General features: G+C 34.8%; 1 protein-coding gene and 1 long non-coding RNA gene across 2 annotated transcripts; both read left to right on the top strand.

Moving 5' to 3' along the window:
- The first annotated feature begins 377 nt into the window (after positions 1-377).
- Positions 378-1,485, top strand: LOC112039304 (cytochrome P450 89A2). Its single transcript, XM_024072163.2, has one exon. The coding sequence runs from the start codon at positions 487-489 to the stop codon at positions 1,483-1,485; it is 999 nt and encodes a 332-aa protein (XP_023927931.2). The 5' UTR covers positions 378-486.
- An 18,491-nt stretch (positions 1,486-19,976) lies between these two features.
- LOC136065092 (uncharacterized) lies at positions 19,977-22,294 on the top strand. Its single transcript, XR_010626719.1, has 3 exons — positions 19,977-20,108; positions 21,193-21,259; positions 21,961-22,294. It is a non-coding gene; the product is annotated as an uncharacterized LOC136065092 (long non-coding RNA).
- Positions 22,295-24,337: the final 2,043 nt, after the last annotated feature.

Below are 24,337 nucleotides of genomic sequence, written 5' to 3' on the forward strand. Positions count from 1 at the left end.
ACCACCAACAACAAAGTCTCTGAAAACAATAAGCTCCCTCCTGGACCCTACACCATTCCCATCATTGGCAACTTCCTATGGCTCCGCAAACCCTTCTCTGAACTAGAACTCATCATCCGCAAACTCCAAGCCAAGTACGGACCCATCATCACCATTTACATAGGCTTTCGCCCGGCTATCTTCGTTGCCGACCGCTCTCTCGCTCACAAAGCTCTCGTCCAAAACGGTGCCATTTTTGCTGACCGCCCAACTCCTCCACCAACAGATGCGGTCATATCTAGTAACCAACACAATATCAGCTCTGCTTATTACGGTCCCACATGGCGACTCTTTCGTCGCAATCTCAGTTCGGAGATTCTCCACCCTTCACGTGTGAAATCCTACTCCCACGCGCGCAAGTGGGTTTTGGATATCCTCCTCAACCGCCTTGATTCTCAGTCTAAATCCGGTAAACAGATTGTTGTTAAAGAAGATTTCCAATACTCCATGTTTTGTTTGTTGGTGCTTATGTGTTTCGGAGACAAACTCGGAGAAACCCAGATTAAGAAAATCGAAGAGGTTCAGCGTCGCTTGCTTTTGAGCTTAGGTCGGTTTAGTATACTCAATTTTTGGCCCAGTATTGGAAGGATTGTATTTCGTAAGCGTTGGGAAGAGTTGTTTCAAATTCGGAAAAACCAGGATGCTGTGTTAAGGCCTTTGGTAGAAGCTAGGAGGAAAGTGAGACTAGAAAGACGGAGCAAAGTAAATGAAGACAAAAATAATGATGGTGATGATGAGTTTGCTGTGTCGTATGTGGATACGTTGTTGGACTTGGAGTTACCAGAGGAAAAGAGGAAGCTTTCAGAGAAGGAAATTGCTAGTTTGTGCTCGGAGTTTCTCAACGCGGGTACAGATACTACGTCCACAGCATTGGAGTGGATTATGGCGAATTTGGTGAAATACCCACAAATCCAAGAGAGGCTTTTTGTGGAGATTAAAAGGGTTGTTGGTGATGGAGAAAAGGAAGTGAAAGAAGAGGATCTGAACAAGATGCCTTATTTGAAAGCAGTGGTTTTGGAGGGTTTAAGGAGACACCCACCTGGGCATTTTTTGTTGCCACATGCAGTGACTGAGGATGTGGTTTTGGATGGATATTTGGTACCAAAGAATGCTACTTTGAATTTCATGGCGGCAGAAATGGGGTGGGACTCGAGGGTTTGGGAAGATCCTATGAACTTTAAGCCTGAGAGATTCTTGAGTGGTGATGATGGTGTGTTTGATATAACTGGAAGCAGAGAGATTAAGATGATGCCATTTGGTGCAGGGAGGAGGATTTGTCCTGCTTCTGGTTTGGCAATACTACATTTGGAGTATTTTGTGGCCAATTTGGTTTGGAATTTTGAGTGGAAAGCTGTTGATGGTGACGAGGTTGATTTGTCAGAGAAGCTAGAGTTCACTACGGTGATGAAGAATCCACTCAAGGCCCACTTATATCCAAGACTTTAAATGGTTAGGTCTATGACTACGATAGTGTTTTATTTATTTTTATTATATAACACTATAACTATGATGTTAAGGTTTATGCCCTAAATCTTTTAAAAAAACTTTTGCTATCTAATTGCAGGACACTGTTTGCTGCCATCCTTAACAAGAGGATTGTGCGCACCTACCGCGAGGCTAACCAATGCACGGACACATTGGCAAGATTTAGGGGGAGCTCCATTTCTAATTTTGTTGTTTTTTTGTGTCCATCGCCTATGGTGGCTAGCCTTCTTCTTGCTGATAAGGAGACTTCTTATTGTAATAGACTTGTTTCTGCTTAGTTTTAATGCTATGATCTTGAATTACCAAAAAAAAAAAAAAACTGTTTAATTATATGACATTATTTATCAATGAACTAATGTGACATTATCATAGTCCTTGAGATGCATTGCATGTTTATGTGATTTAGTTACAGAAGATATGTGTGAGGCTAGAGTCGTCTTTGCTGAAATAATGGGCTTACAATTTATTTGTACGTGAGGGTTGTACTCAATCCTACCAATCGAGGCCCCAAACAAGTGGTAGCACTCCCCTTTAATTCCCCTTAATATCCCAGCGAGTTCAGTCACCCTCTCTTTGTGTTTTCCCTCTCTCTCTCTCTCTCTCTCTCTCTCTCTCTCATAGTCCTTGAGATGCATTGCATGTTTATGTGATTTAGTTACAGAAAATATTGTGAGCCTAGAGTCGTCTTTGCTGAAATAATGGGCTTACAATTTATTTGTACGTGAGGGTTGTACTCAATCCTACCAATCGAGGCCCCAAACAAGTGGTAGCACTCCCCTTTAATTCCCCTGAATATCCTAGCGTGTTTAGTCACCCTCTCTTGTGTTTTCCTCTCTCTCTCTCTCTCTCTCTCTAATGTCCAACCCTTTCTACCCTTGCTTCGACCTCCTTTTATAGCCCTCCGTTAGTGGGGTGGTTATCATTTCTTTCCCCACTTACTCACACATTCCCATGTCCACCAAAATCCAAGGGATCCTTACAAATTCAAAGGATTCTCTTAGAACTTGTTCCAGATGCCAGATAGTGTTTGGAAGTGGATTTCTTTTAGAATCGTTAGCTCTTAGTGACTGATCTCGTTGGGACTGCACACAGATTTCCTTTGTGGTCAACTTAGACCACCGACATCTAAGGAATCTCTATGGTTGCCCCAATTCTCAGCATTCAGTTAGAGATCGGGCCCATTGTGATAAAGCTCAGGGTTACCTCCCCTATGTGTATCGGGCCCACGTCACCTAATGGGCCTTAGGCTTCGTGTTGGGCTTTGTCCAAGTGGGCTAACTTGTTCCTCAGGCCTAACTCACCCACAAGATATAAATCACAAGTTCCTTGTAAAGTTAAAATGTAGTTTGTAGTCAGTAATGAAATTGAGCGTTTCATTTGTGAAGACTATAACACATCAACTATGATAGTTTGTCTTGACCATGGAAGCGGAAACTTCTTCACCCAAGTCCTTCATATCAAATTGGCTTGACAACCAAACTTTTACTAATAACATTACCCCTACATCATTTCCAATGAGTAGAATGTCATCAACATAAAGCACTAGGAACATTACTACTTTATCTTGATGTCTTTTGTACACACATGGTTCATCAAGGTTTTGTTCAAAACCAAATGATTTGATTGCTCGATCAAATCTAATGTTCCATGACCTAGATGCTTGCTTAGGTTCATAAATGGATTTATTCAACTTGCATATCATATGCTCTTGGTTCTTTGCTATGAAACCTTTCGGTTGTATCATATAGATTTCTTCTTCAAGATTGCCATTAAGAAATGCAGTCTGTACATTCATTTGCCAAATCTCATAATCATAATGAGCAGCAATGGATAAGAGAATTCTGATAGATTTAAGCATTGCTATTGGTGAAAAGGTTTCTTCATAATCAATACCTTCTTTTTATGTGGAGGTATCTCATACTAGGCTTATGCCCACTCCATAATTCCATGGGTGTTTTGGGAACATATTTCGATGGAACTAAATTCAAAAGATGTATTGTTGTATTTAAGGCATACCCCCAAAAAGAAATCGGTAAAGTTGAGTAACTCATCATGGACCTAACAATTTCTAAAAGAGTCTTATTCCTTCTTTTGCTACACCATTTTATAGGGGAGTTTCAGGTGCAGTCAATTGGGATACAATCCCATTTTGAGTTAAGTAATCCTTGAAATTTCCAAGAAAGTATTCGCCACCATGATCAGATCGAATAGCCTTTATGTGTTTACCTAATTGATCTCAACTTCAGCCCTAAACTCTTTGAATTTTCAAAAGTTTTGGACTTCCGTTTCATTAGGTACACATAACCATATCTTGAATAATCATCAATAAAAGTGATAAAGTACTCATAACCTCCTTTTGCTTGGGTTGACATAGGACCACATACATCCGTAGGAACTAATTTAAGCAATTCTTGGGCTCTTCTACCTTTTGCATTAAAGGTCATTTGGTTATTTTGCCTTCCAAACAAGATTCACAAACTGGAAATTCATCAAAGTCCAATGGCTCTAAGAGTCCATCTTTGATTAGTCTTTGAATTATGTTTGGTTTAATATGACCCAAACGTAAGTGCCAAAGATATGCATCATTAGTAGAAGGAAACTTTCACTTTAATGATTTTACATGAGAGTCATTATTTAAATTAGAATTGTATAATTCAAGCTAATTAGGAGTTAAAATATAAAGATCATCCACAATATTGCCAGAATAGATAAACACTTTATCCTTTTTTATTACAACATTGTCTTTTAGGATAACAAAATATCCATGTTCACCTAAATAAGTTGTAAAAATTAAATTCCTATGAACATTAGGTACATACAAATAGTCTTCAAATATTAAAAATCTAGATTCAAAACATAAATTAAACACTCCAATAGCTACAACTGGTATTCTGCTCCCATTAGCCAAAGTAAGAAACAATTTCCCTTCATTCAGTTTTTTGGTCTCCTAGAACCCTTGCAAAGAATTACAAATATGATTAGTACAACCTGAATCCACACACCAGAAATCCGTGGGATTTTGTACTAAACATATTTCAAGAAGGAATGTACTTTTCATACCCTTATTCTTGGTAGCTCTGAATTTTGGACAATTCCTCTTCCAATGTCCTTTCTCTCCACAATGGAAATACTTTCCTTTGATTTTCTTTCCTTTGTTGGCAACTCCTAAGGCAATTTGTTTACCATCTTTCTTGGTGAAGTCCTTCTTCTTCTTTTTCTTACCCTTGCCTTTCGACTTAGGTTGAGAAGTAGAAACTTCAGCCATATTGGCATCAACACTGGATGTACCAAGAATGCCTTCCGCCGCTACTAATTCATTCATCAATTTAGACAATGAATAAATCTTTTTGTTCATATTATAGTTAAGTCTGAATTCCTTGAATGATTTTGGTAGTGACCGGAGTATCATATCTACTTGGGATTCTCCATCAATATCAGCACCTAAAACTTCCAATGTATTCAGATTAGAGATCATCTTAAGACAATTCTCCCTCACTGAAATACCTTTAGCCATTTTGGTATTATAAATCCATCTCATAATTTTTTGCCTTACAGAATGGCCTTGCTCACCAAACATCTCATTCAGACTTAGCATTATGTCCGAAACTAGTACTACATCTTGCATTTGATGTTGTAGAACATTTGAAATAGATGCTGGGATATAGCACTTAGTCATCTCATTAGATTTCTGCCAACAATCATATCACTGTTTTTCCTCAAAAGGAGCATCTAATGATGGAAAGCTAGGACATGGTTGAGTAAGCACATATTTGTGCTTTTAAGCAGTAAGAACAATGTCCAAATTTCTTTTCCAGTCAACATAGTTGGATCCAGTCAGTTTGTTTTGATTAAAAATAGTAACAAGTGGGCTAAATGATGATTTTAAATCTGAAAATAACAAACATGAGTATAATAAGTAAACTGGACATTATCAATTTAGCATATAAACATATAATATGAAATCTTAATAAAACTATAATATAAAATATGCAACGACAACCCAATCCCATGTTTAAAATTCCTTGGTAGCAAGTAAATTTTAAACACTATGACTGATTGAGAACTATTCTCATTATTAGTGCTATCATGATAACTCTTATCAAACACTAATAATATGCCGTATTTCCTTTAGCCTCTAAATAATAATGACATGGCTCCGAAGGGAGGTTAACATTAAACTTAGTCTAGCATATACCATTGCCTGAAATCTATGTGAGTCATTAAGTAACTCCATGGAACCGTGGTCGTTCTTAATGTTAAAACACATATTATTAATCATTAAGAAGTTTAATCTGAAGTACCATGAATAAAACACCCTCCGAAGGGGAAAAAGACATATACGCTAAGGCGAGGTGCTTAATCATATTACTATAAACCGACAATAGAGGCCATGAGATCCAACCCTTGTATCTCTCTCCCACTAGATATTTTAAATTAAACATTTTTAAGATTAAGAACCATAATAATGCTAGAAACTCTTGAAAACATAATCCTAATCTCATTAGGAATAAAAATTTCATAATCATAGTATTAACTTGATAGCATGTATATCTTATCACACAAAGGATACAATCTAATCCATGTGAAATCAGGCCATAAATCATATATAATCATTGACAGTGTACAATACTGATTCAAAAATAGTAAATCGACATCATCACATATATATGTCATTTGGGTCCACGATATTCATGCCAAGATATTCATTCAATAACTATATCTAAGCAATTGAATTTAACGTGTTCATCACTAAAGAAAATACTATCAATGCACGGAATATATAAAGAGACATAATCATGTTCACTTCGAATAACATGAACCAATTATTCGAACCAATGTATATCTCATATTCGTTAATGGCATCGGCAATGGTTATCAAATAAAATTCAACTATCAACTATATCCAAGAAGTGCAAAATGAAATGTCCATGCTTGACCGATATTCCAGTTTTTAATATTAAATGATTACATGAGAATCAACATACATCATTCCTATTCGATCTCGATCATGTTTATAAACCACTCCAATAAACCCGTTCTCAAGATGTGTAGATGGTGTCCTTGATGAACACAAACACCAAAAACATACGGCATAAAACAAAAGTTACAGTTGTGTCCTCTTGGAACCGTACAAAACAATATATCTCTTTGATTCTAAAACCCAATCACATGTTATACAAGCATGATATTGAAGACCGCTCTGATACCAATTGTTGAAAAAACTGGTTTTACATCTTATACAAAACACACAGCAGAAACAACAAATACGGATCTACTTCATTTATGATTGATAATAGTCATTATGTAAATTTCAGAATTTAAGAATAAGAGAGCGTAGCTTGGTGTGATGAAGTTCAAAACAAAATATTAGAAGTAATTGAGAACACTTTTAATCTTCAGTCCAATTCCACTTTACGCCCAAGAAATGTGGTCTCTCAATCAGTTTCCAAGGAGAATAAGAGTGTGACTTACACTTCACACATACACACTATTTCACAATGATGTATCATATATAAAATTCTGTATGTTTCTTCCTTTGTAACTAACTGATTATCTAATTGGGTTGGCATTTTAGGCATTTCCAATTGGGCTTTAATGTGTGGCTTGGAGTGGGACTTAAAGGGAAGAAATAAAACACTAGCTCCAATGAGCTTTGGGCTTTTTTGTCAACTCTTGACAAGTTTAAAGTTACCATTAATTATATTTAATACTACTATATAAATATAATTGCACTCTAGACCTTATTAATAAATTATATCCCAAGACTTTATTGTACATACAATCCCTTCATAAAATATTCGTAATAATACAAAGTCATGAATGTAGACTGCCACTTTGAAGATTACTACATCTTAATTATTGAGTACTTGGTTTAATCCTTTAAGTTATTCATTATATATTTATGAAATCCAATTTCATAAGTAAATACTTTATTAACTTCTTACTAAAATGGTTAGGCCTAATACTCTGAATAACCGAACCCATTAAACTTATCTCAAGGGAATATTTTATAGGGATAATTATACTTTACCTACTTGTGGTTTGCCTCTAATTTGACTTGCTTATCTATGGTTTCAATTTTGACACTTTACCCACCTGTAATTCCCTCCGTTACTAATCCGTAACCCACCTTTGTTAAAATTAAGGGTAAATAGGTATTTTAGCTCAAGTTTTATGTCTCTCTCCTCCTAAAACAAAAAATAACACAAAAATGCAAGAGAAGGAAGATCAAAAAGTGGTATTTGTCTCTCTCTCTCTCTATTCACACAAATCTTGAACATGAAGAACATACCAACAAAAAAAAACCCAGATCAACCTACACAAGATCACTGACTTAATGAAAAATCTTTGAAAGGATTTAAAAGCCACACGTAACTAAGACAGGTTGTTTTTCATGGACTGGAAGCTTAATTGACCCACATATATTATCTAGCGGCAGAGTTGATCTTTACATTCAGGTTGCCTATTTAGAACTTGGTGAGTCGATTTTTCTTCCATCTTTAACCCACCCCCTAGAAAGTCCTCAGCTCTTCAAGCTAATGAAATCCATCTTTAACCCACTCTACTTTATCCTTCCATTATTTTTTTTAAAATTTTTTTTTAAATACCTGTAATTCAGCGTATAATGATCAAGAACTAGCACGCTGTTTGGCTGCTGAGAAAAAAAGAAGGTAAAAGAAAGATGATTTGAAATATTGAGTCATATGCTCTATACTACTATAATGCTAAAAAGGACATTGAAAAATTGGATTAGCCAAATGGTATAATGTAGACCCAGTCCCTAAAAATATGGAAATTTAGTTGTTTTGGACCTTTGGTCCTTTTACCATGGTGTTAGTTTTTGTTATTATTGAAATTTAATTTATATTTAGATTTCAAATTTTGGGTTTTGTAGAGTTAAGCTGTAAAATTAGAACCCAATTTTCATGGAGGGACAAGGAACTGATTCAGCTTCAGTGGCACCTCACGCCAACTGGAGAAATGATTTTTCAAAGATATTTCATTAAGTCAATGATCTTGTGTAGGTTGATCTGGGTTTTTTTTGTGGTATGTTCTTCATGTTCAAGATTTGTGTGAATAGAGAGAGAGAGAGACAAATACCACTTTTTGATCTTCCTTCTCTTGCATTTTTGTGTTATTTTTTGTTTTAGGAGAGAGAGAGACATAAAACTTGAGCTAAAATACCTATTTACCCTTAATTTTAACAAAGGTGGGTTACGGATTAGTAACGGAGGGATATACAGGTGGGTAAAGTGTCAAAATTGAAACCATAGATAAGCAAGTCAAATTAGAGGCAAACCACAAGTAGGTAAAGTATAATTATCCCTATAAAATATTCTCTTGAGATAAGTTTAATGGGTTCGGTTATTCAGAGTATTAGGCCTAACCATTTTAGTAAGAAGTTAATAAAGTATTTACTTATGAAATTGGATTTTTTGGGTGTGGGTATGTTCTTCATGTTCAAGATTTGTGTGAATGGAAAGAGACAAATACCACTTTTTGAACTTCTTTCTCTTGCATTTTTGTGCTATATTTTGTTTTGGGAGGAGAGAGACATAAAACTTGAGCAAAAATACCTATTTACCCTTAATTTTAACAGAGGTGGGTTACGAATTAGTAATGGAAGGAATCACAGGTGGGTAAAGTGTTAAATTGAAATCATGGGTTGGCAAGTCAAATTAGAGACAAATCACAAGTGGGTAATGTAACACCCTGACCCAAATTAGTAGTTAAACTATGTGTTTAAATAGTTAATTATTATTTTAAGCCACGTTCTTCTTATAATTAATATAAGAGTATTTAATAAGCATATTATTTTATAATACATTTGAATAAGAATTGTAAAGATTATAAATAATTTAATGACTAATTGTATTATAAATATATACTAAGTATGTGCAAAATTATTTTAAGTGGTTTAAGTTATTAGATATATAGTTGTTGGTGTTTAATTATGTGTATTAAGGTAATGATATATATATATATATATATATGCAAAGGGACATTATTCTTTGTAGAAAAGTGTAAGTGTGAATGCAAAGAAAAAGAAAGGTTGAAAAGGTGAGTTATCTTTTCTTTCCTTAGCAATATACGTGAATCACCCAAGATATTTTGCTTGACTTCTTGGCTGCAGAAACTTTCTTGGTCTTCTTGCTTTGCTTCTTCGTTTTCTTCCTTCGTTGTTCTTATTGGCTGCACCTTTAGCTCTTCTTTGACTTTCTCAAAGAAAGAAGACTCAAAAAACTCTCTTGTTCTCACTTTCCACGGGTCCAAACATGCAAAATCAGAATTTCTCACTCAACTTTACACTCTTTTCTCTTAAGGAAAGAGCTAGGAAGCTCTCTTGAGTCTCCTCTCAAGTCCACGGTCCACACCTTAAGAGAAAGACAAGCACTACAAGAAAATGTATTTTTAGTGACGAAAAAATTCTTTACTAAAAGTCCAGTTATTCGTCATTAAGAACCTTTAGTGACGAAATTAGACTTTTAGTGACAAAATTCGTTTCGTCGCTGTAGCCCCGTCGCTAAAAGTCCTGGTGACGAAAAATTTCGTCACTAAAAGTCCGATTTGTTTTTTTTAAAAAAAAAACTTTTAGCGACGAAAACGTTTCATCGCTAAATGTTTTCCTCACTAAAAACAGTATTTAGTGACGAAAATATTTCGTCACTAAAACCATTTCAGTTTATTAAATCATATTTTGTGATGAACAAATTCATCACTAAAACTATTGTCGGGTACATATAGTGATGAAAAAATTCGTCACTAAAACTATTTTTAAGAAAATCCATGCACATATGGCGACAAAAATTTTCTTCACTAAAACTATTTCTTACAAAATTCCATTGCATTTAGTGACGAAATATTTCGTCACTAAAACAATTTTTTGTTGCCATATTTGTGACGAAAAAATTTGTCACTAAAACTTATTTTCTGTTTTTATTATTTTCATGACTTTGATATTAACTTATATCTGTCATTACATTATTAAAACCTAATATTTGATTAACACATTTATTTCAACAACACATTTATAAAAAATCGATCCATACATTCCACTAGTTAAAATTTAAACAAATATCAAATTCAAACTCCTTCCATATAATAATTGTTTGCAACACATACAATAACGTAAGATGTTTCATAACAATACAAAAAATGTAGCATAATATAATTAGAACCCCCTAAAGCCAAAAGATGTCCTCATATGTCTTCAAATAATGCCAAAAGTAAATCCCCTAAAGCCACCAATAAGAAATCTGTACAAATATAAAAACACTACTACATTAAAATCGTAAAGTAAAAACATTAACTATATTATAAAAAAATTTCTAACGATTAGTTTCAAATGATACATAAAAAATGAAGTGTTACCAATAAGTGATTTAACTTGAAGATGAAGCAGCCCCATAGTTAAAACCGTCATCATAACCCTTGCTCCTCAAAAAATTAAGAATATTCTTTTGGATCTCATCTTGCTCCTTAGCTCGCGCCTCTTGCTCCTTAGCTCGCTCCTCTTCGTCCCTAACTCTTGCCTCTTTGAGCTCAATTATCTCATTTTCTAACCGATGAATATACTCTACCGAGGCACTAGATGAGGCAGTGGTTACCAGAGAAGAGGAAGGTCTCATGCCAAGTTCTTTTACAATACCGGATTTTTTCTTAAAAACCAAGTTTGAGATTTCCTCTTGTGTAAGGGGAATTGCATTAGGATCTTGACAATGATCCTCTTGCACTTTGAGAATAGTTTTCTACCATTTGAAAGAGGAAAAAAAAAAACAATCACAACATTAATACTACATATGTAATAACTTTACAAACATGATAAGAATGGAATAAAAGGGATGAAATGATACACATACATATGTCGCTTCATCGTCATGGTATATCCACTTATTTGTGTTTGGATTAAAATGAACATCTTTATAGACTTTTGCCAATTCAGGAACTTGACCGCCATTATTATTTGTCTAATTAATTAACATTCGAGTGTTAATTATTTATAGTTAATTAATCACAACATGTATTATACTAAGGTTTAAAAAATTGACTAAAACACGCACCTCCTCATCAACCCTAACAGCAAGTGCCTTTATCCCGCATCTATGTTTGCCTGAAGTTTTGCTTCTATTTTTAGAATTAATTCTTGATTTTTCCTAATAAAGAACATTCAAGATATTTATTAGATCATAAATAAAACAGTATACATTTACTTCATCTAAGTATTAATCTAATCATTTGACAACATAATATAGTAAATATTGGATGATAATAATATACGCATAAATAATTTACCAGCCAGTCCTTATTAGTCCATCTCCCTTCAATGAGTCCAATCCATTGCTCAAGTGTGACATTCTTTGTCGGGTGGCTTTTTGCATAGTCTTCACCATGAGATTGTACAAGCTTTTTATAAGTCCAATACAACTTGTTAAAGCCGCTACTCAATAATCTTCCACATTTTGTATTTACTGTTTTCGTTACTAAGTTGGAATCTCCTTCAAGCACAAACTGATCCTGTAAAATGAAGTATATATGTATTATAAAAATATTATTATATGAATTAATATACTTAGTGACAACAAAGACCTAAGACAAGTTAGACGTTATTAATATAAATTTACCGCAATATTTTGAAGCACCACATCTCTAGTAGCAGCATCAACACTTTTCCAATTTTTTACGTTGTAACTAGACAAATTACTTCGCACTTGTACGCCAATTTGATTGACAAGCTTGCACGCATTCTTCCCAACAGGAGCATCATACTCTGCAGCTATACGTACTGGTAGTTTACCACTTTTTTCAACAAGTGCCCGTACTGCTATACCACATGTTGTTCCACGGGTATTTCTGCTAGTAGATCCTATTTAAAAATTATCAATGTTATAAAATTATACATTCTATGTACATTAAGTATAATCTCAATAGTAAAGACAAGGTGCAATTGCAATTAAATATGTTCTGTGTAATTACCAGTCGTGCTAGTTAATGCGTCAGTAGCCTCCGCACTTGAAGAACTTTGGGCAGGAGGATTTGCTTCAAGAGGTGTTTCCGTAGATTGAACCGTAGATTGGACCACCGGGATAGATGCCTCACCTCGCGAGCGTGTAAGTCGTCCTGGTGCCATCTATAACTAGAAACATATATATAATTGAACAACAAAGTCATTACAAATAATAGAATAATAAAGTTATTATCTATTGTACCTTATGGATTAAAAAGTTAGATGACTCAACATCATTCTCATCGTCACCAATAGGTGGTACATAATCATCATCTACCACAACACTAGCTCTACTTCTTTTTCCTTTTGCACAATTAGACTGAGCAGAATCCTTTAGAGAAGTTGAGATGTGCTTCAATCCCAAAGCATCAATTATCTTTTGGTTTTGCCTCATTCTATCAAATCTTGCCATCTCATACCTCGGTATATTATGAGTGTATTTGGCCTTTTTGGGCATTTTTTGAAACTATGTATTGACATGAAAGATAAGTACAATTGCTACTAACTCAACACAACAAATGACCACATTAATATTCATATTAAGTTCAAGATAAGCACAAAACATCTCAATAACAATTACTACTAACTTTACATATTATAGTCCACACAATTATCCATATCAAGCAATTCACAAGTGCTAAATTTGAACACAATTGCTACTAACTCAACACAACAAATGACCACATCAATATCCATATCAAGTTTAAGATAAGCACAAAACATCTCAATAACAATTGCTACGTAGACAAGCATAAAACTTTAAGACAATTATTATGAACTCTACATATCATAATCCATATCAAGATCAACATCAGGTATGTCATGCTCTTCATTTTGATTAGCGTCTCTTGAAATTTCACCTTCAGAAATAACCTTAGTTTCAACATCACCCATACAATACTCAATAATATTGTGTTCAACATTGATAGGGACAATATCAACAATTGCTTCTTGTTGGAATGCGTCACTGTCTTCTGTATTATCATTGGATTCTCCGCCCCCGACTTTTGGAACATCAAACACTCCCCTATGTTAGATGCATTGTACAATTTTCCAAGGGTCACGCAATTTCGTATCTTGAAGGTAGAAAACTTGTTTCGCTTGACTAGGGAGTATAAAAGGGTCATTTTGATACCATCGACTTGTAACATCAATGCTCGTGCAGTGTGCATCGGTTCTTATCATTCTCCTTTGACCATTGCTACCAGTATTGTACCATTCACATTGGAACAAAACAACTTTATGGCGAAACATATACTTTAATTCCCAAATTTTGCACACATGACCATAAAAGTCGTGCATTTCTCCCTCATGGTCCCCTTCGGTACATACACCACTGTTTTGGATTACATGACGATTGTCTAAGTCCCTTGTATGAAACTTTACACCATTGACCATACAAACAGTATACTCCTTCACATACGGCTTATGACCATTTGCTAATGACCATAACTGTTTAGTAGCTTCTGATGACTCGTTAACTTTCAATCTATTTATCTATAATGACATTCAACAAGTGATATCCTATTAGTAATAAGCAATGACGAATAAATTTAAATGTTTAAATTTATTAATGTGATTAAATTTCAAATGTCTTACACGTTCTCTGAACCACTTGGGAAACTCTTGTCGTTGGATTTGAGTTATAGCTTCTCCAGTAGGATTATGCAATGTGTTTTTGTGTTCGCTGTTAAAAATAAAGTGATTTATTTTCAGCTAAGCATTGCAAATAATATTCAAAACTTGATTAAACAATATATGCATATGAAATCACATACTTTAAATAAGGCTCTAGCTCAGGACTATTATACAGCAAATACCAATGAGCAGTATCAAGCAATGCACGAGACAAGTCGCCATCATTCCACCTACTACCTGTAGGTCGGGCAGTCTGTGAAAAAACTATCAATCCTTCGCTAGATTCACCAAAATCTTCATTTCTTTCTCTTCGATTATGCACAGTTTCGATCTCATCAATATACAAAGACCAGTTGTTAATACATTCTTTAAGAATGTAAGCCTCTGCAATCGAACCTTCTGGTCAAGCTCAGTTGGAAACGTATCTTTTCAATTTTTCAAGGTACCTACGAGGAAAAAATACATACAGAATGTGATTTTATACTACGTGAAAAAATGCAATTGATGAATGCATCAAAAGATCTAGTTACCTTTCAATTGGATACATCCACCGGTATTGTACTGGACCTCCTAGAATTGCTTCTCGAGGCAAGTGAACAGCAAGATGGACCATAACATCAAAGAATGCTGGAGGAAAGAATCTCTCAAGCTTGCATAGTATAAGAACTATACATTCTTCTAGTTTCTCCAATTCACTTCACTTTAAGGTCCTTGAGCATAAGTCTTGGAAGAAGTTGCCCAACTCAAACAATACAATACTAATGTCTTTATCTACAAACCCTTGCAACCCAATTGGAAGAATTCGTTGTAGTAGCACATGACAATCGTGGCTTTTCAAACCAGATAATCTACCATTTTTTGCATTCACTAACCTTGATATGTTGGCTGCATAGCCATCCAGATACTTGACTGATTTCAAAAAGTCATAAAAACCATCCCTTTCATTGGGACTTAATGAAAAGAAAGCTCGAGGCTTGTCATATGATCCATCAGGACGTTGTTTCAAATGCAACATGTGCCTGAAGTTCATATTTTGCAAGTCTATCCGAGCCTTGTCAGTATCCTTATTTTTCCCCTCAATGCCCAACAAAGTACCATAAGTACTCTCACTAATGTTCTTCTCCACATGCATGACATCAATGTTGTGCTTAAGCTTCTTATTTTTCCAATATGGAAGCTTATACAAAATACTTGCCTTTGACCAATTTGGCTCCCCAATAAGTTGTTTCTTCTTGTTACTTGGATGCTTTCCTAAAATTATATTTGGCATTCTATCTAGCTGCTCTTGTATCTTTTCCACTTGTAACTCTAAGGATCTCTTCCGTTTCTCTGGTAAACCATTATGCAACCGACTATGTCTCCAACGATGTTCCATAGGTAAATAAGCTCGATGGTTAATGAATCCAATTTTACTTTCCAAAGCTTCTGAATATGGTTGATCATTGCAAGTGTAACAAGAATGATAACCCTTTGTCCTCCACCCGGACACGTTACCAAATCCAGGATAGTCATGTATTGTCCACAACAAAGTTGCACGCATCTGAAAATGCTCTTTACTATAAGCATCATAAGTTTCTACACCTTCTTCCCACAACTCCTTCAACTCATCAACCAATGGTTTCAAATAAATATCAATCTCATTCCCCGGTTGATGGGGACCGGGAATAAGCAAGGACAACATAAAATACGGCTCCTTCATAACCAACCAAGGCGGTAGATTATAGGGGATAAGTATGACAGGCCACATACTATAGTTGTTGTTCATATTCCCAAAAGGATTAAATCCATCTGTAGCCAACCCCAACCTTACATTGCGAGGTTCAAGAGCAAAATCAGGATGTTGCAAATCAAACTCCTTCCACTCCTCACTATCAGCCGGATGCCTCATTATCCCATCATCCACACGTTTGTCTATATACCATCTCATGTCCTTAGCTCTTTGGCCTGACATGTACAATCTCCTTAGTCTCGGTGTCAACGGGAAGTAACGCAATACCTTGTGAGGAATCTTCTTACCTTGAGTACGTGTATCTTTGTACCTAGGCACCTCACACACCGGACATTTATCAAGGTTTTCATTTTCCTTCCAAAATAGTGCACAATCATTTTTACATGCATCTATATGCTCGTATGACATGCCCAAGTCACGTAATATTTTCTTTGCTTCATAAGTTGACCTTGGAACCAAGTTACCTTTCGGTAAAACCTTTGTCAACAATTCTAGCATCATATCAAGTCCCTTATTACTCAAGTTGGTCATTACCTTTACATTCAACATCTCAATAACAAACTTCAAAATACTATAATCAGTGCAACCCGGATACAACTCACGCTTTGCATCTTCTTCAAGTTTGTCAAAATGACGCACTTCCTCATCTTCGGTTGCATTTCTTGGTTCCCCTCTAATTCGGTCATCTACCAAGGCATCGATACCATCCATATGATCACCATCCGACATTTCATTATCATGAATGTTCTCGTTCAATACACGAGCCTCTCCATGATTATACCAATTAATGTAAGATTGCATAATTCCACGATGAAGCAAATGGATACGCACAGTTTGAAAAGATTGTCGATAGCAATTCACACAGTAAATACACGGACACGGAATATTACCACTCACGTCCACAACTGCTCTTGCGAAATTAATAAATGCATTGACCCCTTCAATATATCCATGACTTAATCTGCCATCGGGTGTCTTACCCATTGTCATCCAACTTTTATCCATGTTTGACTACAATTACAAGATGAATGCTACTTTAGTAATACAAGGACAACTCATGCATAATGTATTCTAACATCTAAATCTATAAGCTACTTAGATAAAGTTCTATCCTATTCATGAATGCACAAGTTTATATTAATATTTAAATAAATATACATTGCACACACAAATATACACTCCCAATATGAATTTAAACCACCTTATAACACCATGCAAGCCACCCACTTGCTCCAACACAACAAACCACCACAAAACAAATTTCCAACATCACAACTATAATGCTTACAAGTATTGAAATTGAATAAAGGAACACAATTGCTACTAATCAACAAATTTCATTCACATTTGCAAGAAATTAAAAACACTCCCAATATGAATTTAAGCCACCTTATAGCACCATGCAAGCCACCCGCTTGCTCCAACACAACAACCCACCACAAAACAAATTTCCAACATCACAACTATAATGCTTACAAGTATTGAAATTGAATAAAGGAACACAATTGCTACTAATCAACAAGTTTCATTCATATTTGCAAGAAATTAAAAACACTCTCAATATAAATTTAAGTCACCTTATAACACCATGTAAGCCACCCGCTTGCTCCAACACAACAACCCACCACAAAATAAATTTCCAATATCACAAGTATATATAGAGTTTTATAAGTTTTTAACTAGAATATACTTACTTTGCTCAAGCTAAGTTTACAACTTATAGAAAAAATCCAAAGTTAACTTGTATTCTTCACCTTGTTCCTCACAATTTCTTCAGCCACAAAAGAGAGAGCTGAAAATAAAAGAAAGATAGCTTTTAGTGAACAGTTAAGTAAACCCAATGATAAGCACAAAAAGATGAGTGAAGCTTTACCTGCATGCAACACATAGATAAGTGCAGCTTTACCTCTTGATGGAGACAATGTAAGAATTTCAATAGAGAAGGAAACACAATGTTATAGTAACTAAAGGTGTTAAACTACCCTCCTATCAAGAAGTTCTACAAATATAAACACACAAGAAAATCAATCTAAACTTTTCCTTTTAGAGCATGTAATCATATTTAACTATTAGATATCCCCCTAAAAAAATTTGCTAAAGACATAACAACTACTCCACTATTCTTTACACCACATCTCCATCTTAATAAGTATGCTCATACATCAATGAAAACAACCCAAAAAGATACCTTATTCCAATGAGTATTATTCTGATGTTAGATATGAGAGGATTGCTATCTTAAATGCTCTAGGGGCTTACTATAGCTACGTTGGAAAGATTGAGACGAAACAAAGAGAAAAAGAGGAACATTTCATTTTGGCTACTCAGTACTATAACATACATACATACATACTTCTTGTTGATATTGAACTCTTCAACTAAAACAAATACTACATGGACATTTATACTACATACTTGTTGTCACTATTTATAAGATTTTTATCACAATTTGTGAAATGTAAATAATTCTTTTCATCCTAAAATGTGTTTTTTGTTAAGATTTGCAGCCAAAAATGGTCATAACCAATTGAAAATGGTCCGCTGTGTAGTTCTTTGAAGTAAAATCAACAGAATAGTGTGCAATTTAATCCCCCATTTTAGTGTTCATCTCGTCTCACTCAATCAGAAAAAATCTTCTCATTTCCTCATCTACCCACACAAGCATTTTCACTGATAAATACAAAAAAAAAAACTCAGGTATTTAACAAAACTAACAAACCCTCATATCAAATACTCAAATTTCCCATCAACCAAACAGAACGTAAATTATCAAAAGAAAACATACCATCCAAGCATAGGACCAGAAATCAATCGAAGAAGAAGATTAGCATTGGACTCAAAAGGAGAAAGAAAAGAAAAGAAAAAAAAAAAAAAAAAGACCTGAATCGGTGAATGCAAAGGGGCGTCGCTTTGAGTTCAGTGGCGACGCTTTGGATCGTCGTCGGCGCGTCGCGACACTAAGTGCGACGCTTGGATCGTTGCCGGTGTCGCAACGCTGAGCGCAACGCCTGGATCATCGTCGGTGCGTCGCAATGCTGAGCACGACGCCTAGATCGTCGCCGGCGCGTCGCGACGCCTGGATCGCGTCGCCTTCGTGTCACCAGTGTCACGACGCTGCACGCGACGCCTGGATCATCGCCGGTGCGTTGCGATGCTAAGCAAGACGCTTGGATCGTCGCGACGCTGAGCGCGACGCTTGGATCGTTGCGACGCTGAGCGCGACGCTTGGATCGTCGCCGATGTCGCGACGCCTGGATCGTGTCGCCTTTGCATCGTATGTGTCGCGACGCCTTCTTCTTCCTTGATGAATCGGCGACGATGGCGATTTCTTTTGAGACGGTGAATGGGTCTGAAGGTTTTTGTGTTATGTGTGTATAATGTGTCTGAAGGAATTGGAAAATAAAAGGGTTGTTTTAGTGGGCTTTAGCGACGAAATATTTTCTGTCGCAAATGCTCATTTGGCCGTCGCTAAAGGTGTTTTTTTTTTATGTTTTTTAGTGATGAATGTCAATTTCATCACTAAAGAACCCCAGCTTTAGAGACGAAATTCATATTTCGTCACTAAAGCATACTTTTAGTGATGAAATATGATTTCATCGCTAAAACCATATAAGGATAATACTATTATTGTTTTTAGTGACGAAATTCATATTTCGTCACTAAAAACATATAAGTCCAAAACCTTTATTTCTTTTAGTGACGACTATTTTTCGTCACTAATTCTTACTTATAGTGATGAACGTATTTTCTTCACTAAAACTATCCATAGTAATACCTACAGTGACGAAATATTTCGAATATTTCGTCACTAAAACTTTCAACTTTTAGTGACGAAATATTTCGTCACTATAGATTAATGAAGTTGGCGCCAAAGTTTCCCTCTATTGGCGCTTATTTTTCAGATCACAATAGTGACGAAATTTATTTTTCGTCACTAAATGTAATAATTTTTTTCATTATTAGTGACGAAATTCATATTTCGTCACTAAAACTGTATTTTTAGTGATGAAAAATATTTCCTCACTAATTTTCGTCACTAAAAATACATTTTGTTGCAGTGAAGACTCATCTCATCTCTCTTTCACACTTCCTCAAAGAAGCTAGAACAATCAAGAAACTCCCTCCCTCTCATGCCTACGGGTCCAATACCAAAAAGAAAGAAAACTCTCTCAAGCTCTTTACCTCTAATTCCCCTCAAGAACAAGAAAATTGGTAAGGGCTACCTACTCTCATCTTAGAATCCATGATTTCTTTAAAGAATTTTAGTAATGGTATTTGTGGTTTGTGAAATTAGGGAATCATGAACTTGTAAGTTTATATATATATATATATATATATATATGCTGTTTTAAGAAGCTTTAATTTGTGTTGGTGATTTGTTGAAGGTAGATTAGGGTTTTTACTAATTAATGATGATATATGATTAAGGAAGTAAGATAAAGTCAGGATGAGTGCTTTTGATGTTACTGCTGGGATTTTTGGTTGCATGAAATTTTGCTCTAAATGGTTAAATGACTGTATGTAAGTGTTTTCTAACATGTTTAATGAGTGCATAAAAATCCCCATGTGAAAATACCATCGTTTGATAATTGTTTGTGAATTTACAAGAAAATGTTGCAAAGCTGTCACTGTGACAGATTCTGTGTTTATGCATGATAAATTATGTATTAAATTGTATATAGTGAATTTGGATGCTAGGGTTATTTTCTGTGAAATCTAAGACACATATGGTTGTTATGGAAGTGGTCTCACAGCATTTGGATCAATATAAAAATAATGGTTTAATTTCTAAATTTGCACGAAATTCTGTCAGGACAGATTTGAGTTTGCTGTATTTTATGATTTTTAGTAAATTATGGTTTTATGCTTTGACTACGAAATTTTATGGTTTATACTGGACATACAGGGGAGTAGTTATGTAAAATTTCGTGAGAATTGGATGTGTGTGGAAAGCCCATTTGTATTTTACAAATGGGGCATATGCTGCTGGAATAGAACAGTGAACAGTAAGAGACATGCCTAACTTTGAGGATTTAATTCTCAAGTTAGGGTGAATTTTTTGAGCTATAATTTAATAGGCTCATCCTTTGGTATGTTAGAATCATATATAAATTTTATGCCTTGGTTTCTCTATGGTTTGGATGCATAGTGTGTTTGGTGATTGTAACTTATGTTTTGGGGAACTTTATGTGATGGGAATTAAGATTTTCTTGAGTTTGAGAGTTAGGTTGTGATTGAGGTATAAGTTTATATATTAGGAAGAGTTTGTCCATAATAAGTTTTGGTTTTCATTTAGGTGACGAGAACAAGAACACGGACACTTGAGCTCCTCTTGTACAATCTCTCGCGTCTTCTGTTTTCAGGTAAGGGATTTGAGATATGTGCTTTTGATAAGTATAAAGATTATTTCAAAAAGTATTATGCAGTAAAACCTTTTAATTAAATATATTACATATAAACATGATTTAAGCAAAGATATATGTTTTGTGAGTTGTTCAATTGAGGATGGCGGTACGTCCGCACTCAATTAAAGAATGTATTGAGGATGGTGGTTCGTCCGCGCTCAATTAAAGAATGTATTGAGGATCAATTAAAATATGTGTTGAGGATGGCGGTTTGTCCACGCTCAATTAAAGGATGTATTGAGGATGGTGGTTCGTCCGCGCTCAATTAAAATATGTATTGAGGATGGCGGTACGTCCGCGCTCAATTAAAGTATAAGTTTACGTTAAATGTCATAATATTTTATGAGAAGAGGTTTATGAATGAAATGATTGTTTTATATGATTTTAAAGAGTTAATATAAATTTTAGTGACTTTCTAAGAAATGAAAAGAAATTGGTCTGAAATATTTTGTAGTATTAATATGATAAGAAAAAGAGAACAATTATTTCTCTATGAAAAATGTGTAAGTTGTTATTATGAATATTATGATATACTATGCATGAAAAACGTTCTCCTATCTGAATATCCATAAAATATTTGATTTACAAGCATTCTTATCAAAGGCCCATGGAGCTTAAAAACCTTACTGGGCTTCGCAGCTCACCCTTTTATATTTCAGTGCACAGGTTCTTCCTGGAAGCAGCGAGAATGTTAGAGGTGGCAGGGATTTCATGAGTTCTCGTTTGTTAGAATGTAGAGTTTTTGTTGTATAGAAGTTTAGCTCTTTTGTTGTATAGGAGGAATCAAGATGTACTTGATCCTTGAGCACAGATGTAATTCAATATCTTAGTTTGTTTTGAACCCTCGTGTATGTCTTTGGGGTTAGGTTTGTAATAAGAGTTCTGTTAGACGTTTAGCTGTGTAATATTTACATAGATACCCTAAGTTTCAACCAGGTGGTAATCTTCCAAGTTTAAAGGGAATGAAATCTCAAGGTTTCCACCATTTTTGTATACTATGGTTTTATGTAAGAAAATAAGCAGGAATTCAAGAAACAAATTCTTGATAAACCCCTTCAGTTTAGGTTGGTTCGTGTTAGTATTAAGGTAAACTTAATATTAACATGCCGGTCATGCTCTAAATCCTGAAGTACAGGTTTGGGTCGTGACAGGTAAAGTGTAATTATCCCTATTTTATATCTCCGTTAAGAGATTATGAATTCTATTTTGAAAATATATGTTCCATCAATACTAAATGTGGTTGCCCAACATATTGAGGTTTTGACCGTTACTTTAGATCTCACTCCTGATATATCAAAGCAACCTACACTTCGTGATCAGGTCCATTATTCTCTAAGAATTAAGAGTTGATGTAAATAAAAGTCGTGAGATTTATTATTCATTTGACAGTCGTTAGGAGAATAATAAATCTCATAGTGGTCCAGTTCAATATGTCTTAACTCCTAAAACATATCAACATACCAACTAAAAGTTTCTACTTTCATGATCAAGACAAATCATCTTAATTAATATGTTATAGTCTTCGCAAATGAAATGCCAATTTCATCACCGACTACGAACTAAAATTCTAAGTTTACAAAGAACTTGTGACTTATATCTTCTGTGACTAAATCATATAAATTACATACTATGCATCTCATGGACTATATGATAATGTACAAATATTCATGTTATCATTATTTTAGATAATAATTAAACAATTTTATTAATTACAACATTAAATCATACATAATGCCATACATAGTATCATACAATAGAATTTAAGGACACTAATCCTAACACTATATACATACAATATCATACACGTATGGCGTACCATATTTTGCTAAATATTCTCCACACAATATAGTGAATATACTTCAAACGAAATGGTTGGAATGGTACCGTATTTATAATTTTGGTGTTATTGTTAAGGGGAAACCATTCTCAATTATTTGAAGCTCTTCATTCTGATGAGTGGGAAATGTCTAAGGTTGTTCAATTTCTGATTAGGCTAAGAGTAAAGTCTGATTTTGTTGAGTAAACTTTGTCTTACCATATTCTTCGGAGTATTGGTGTGGCTGATATTTGCCTAGGCATGCTAAGCTTTTAATTTGTCACCATCAACATCAAGTATGGTTAGAAGATGTACCTGCCACCAGAGTTTACCATAATGAAGTATCCTTTGAAGGTCCATCTATCTCCTATAGGATTTCAATGGTTAATAGGTCCATTTTATGTTGTAGCTGAAGACTACACCTACAATTGGTAGTCTATATATATATATATATATATATAAAAGGGTTCTTCTCTTTGAACTAAACTTTTTTGTGGTTCAGAAATACTCTTAAACTTTACGTTTAATAGGAAAAAAACTTGAGTACAACCCAATAAAATTATATCTCTAACTCCACTTAAAATGCCTACAAAATATGATACACTCCTACTAATCTATGTTTTCAAAATAAACTTATACAAAATTATTATAAAAAAATGAAAATTACAACACTAGACTATAAAATAAAAAGTCTTATTGCACGGCAAAGCACGTGTAATGAGAATAATGTATATATATATATATAGAGAGAGAGAGAGAGAGAGAGAGAGAGAGAGAGAGAGAGAGAGAGAGAGAGAGAGAGAGAGAGAGAGAGAGAGAGAGAGACAATTGAGTGATTGGTCTAAGAGGTAAGATGTTGCTGTAAGTAACGCTGATATGACTCTTTTGAGTGATTGGTCTGATGAGCTTTCAATGTGTCCATTTAAGTTGCTTTGATTTATTAGGTTTATTTTTTTATAAGGTTTTGATTTATTATTTATTAAGAGAGAGAGTGCAATTGCTGAGGATAAAAAGTAAATTTTTTAAAAATTAAAAAATTTTTAATTCAAGGATTAAAATTAAAAATACCCTCGCTATTTCATGGAATTGCACCAGATTCATATATGGGTATATATATATTCTCTATCTAACACACACAAACATGTGTGCACAGCAAAGCAGTGGCGACGCCACTCAGAGCCCAGGGTGTTCCCAGGAACACCCTGGCTTGAAAAAATATA

The sequence above is a fragment of the Quercus suber genome, unplaced genomic scaffold (assembly GCF_002906115.3).
Source record: "Quercus suber isolate HL8 unplaced genomic scaffold, Cork oak 2.0 scaffold_846, whole genome shotgun sequence".
Taxonomy (NCBI): Eukaryota; Viridiplantae; Streptophyta; class Magnoliopsida; order Fagales; family Fagaceae; genus Quercus; species Quercus suber.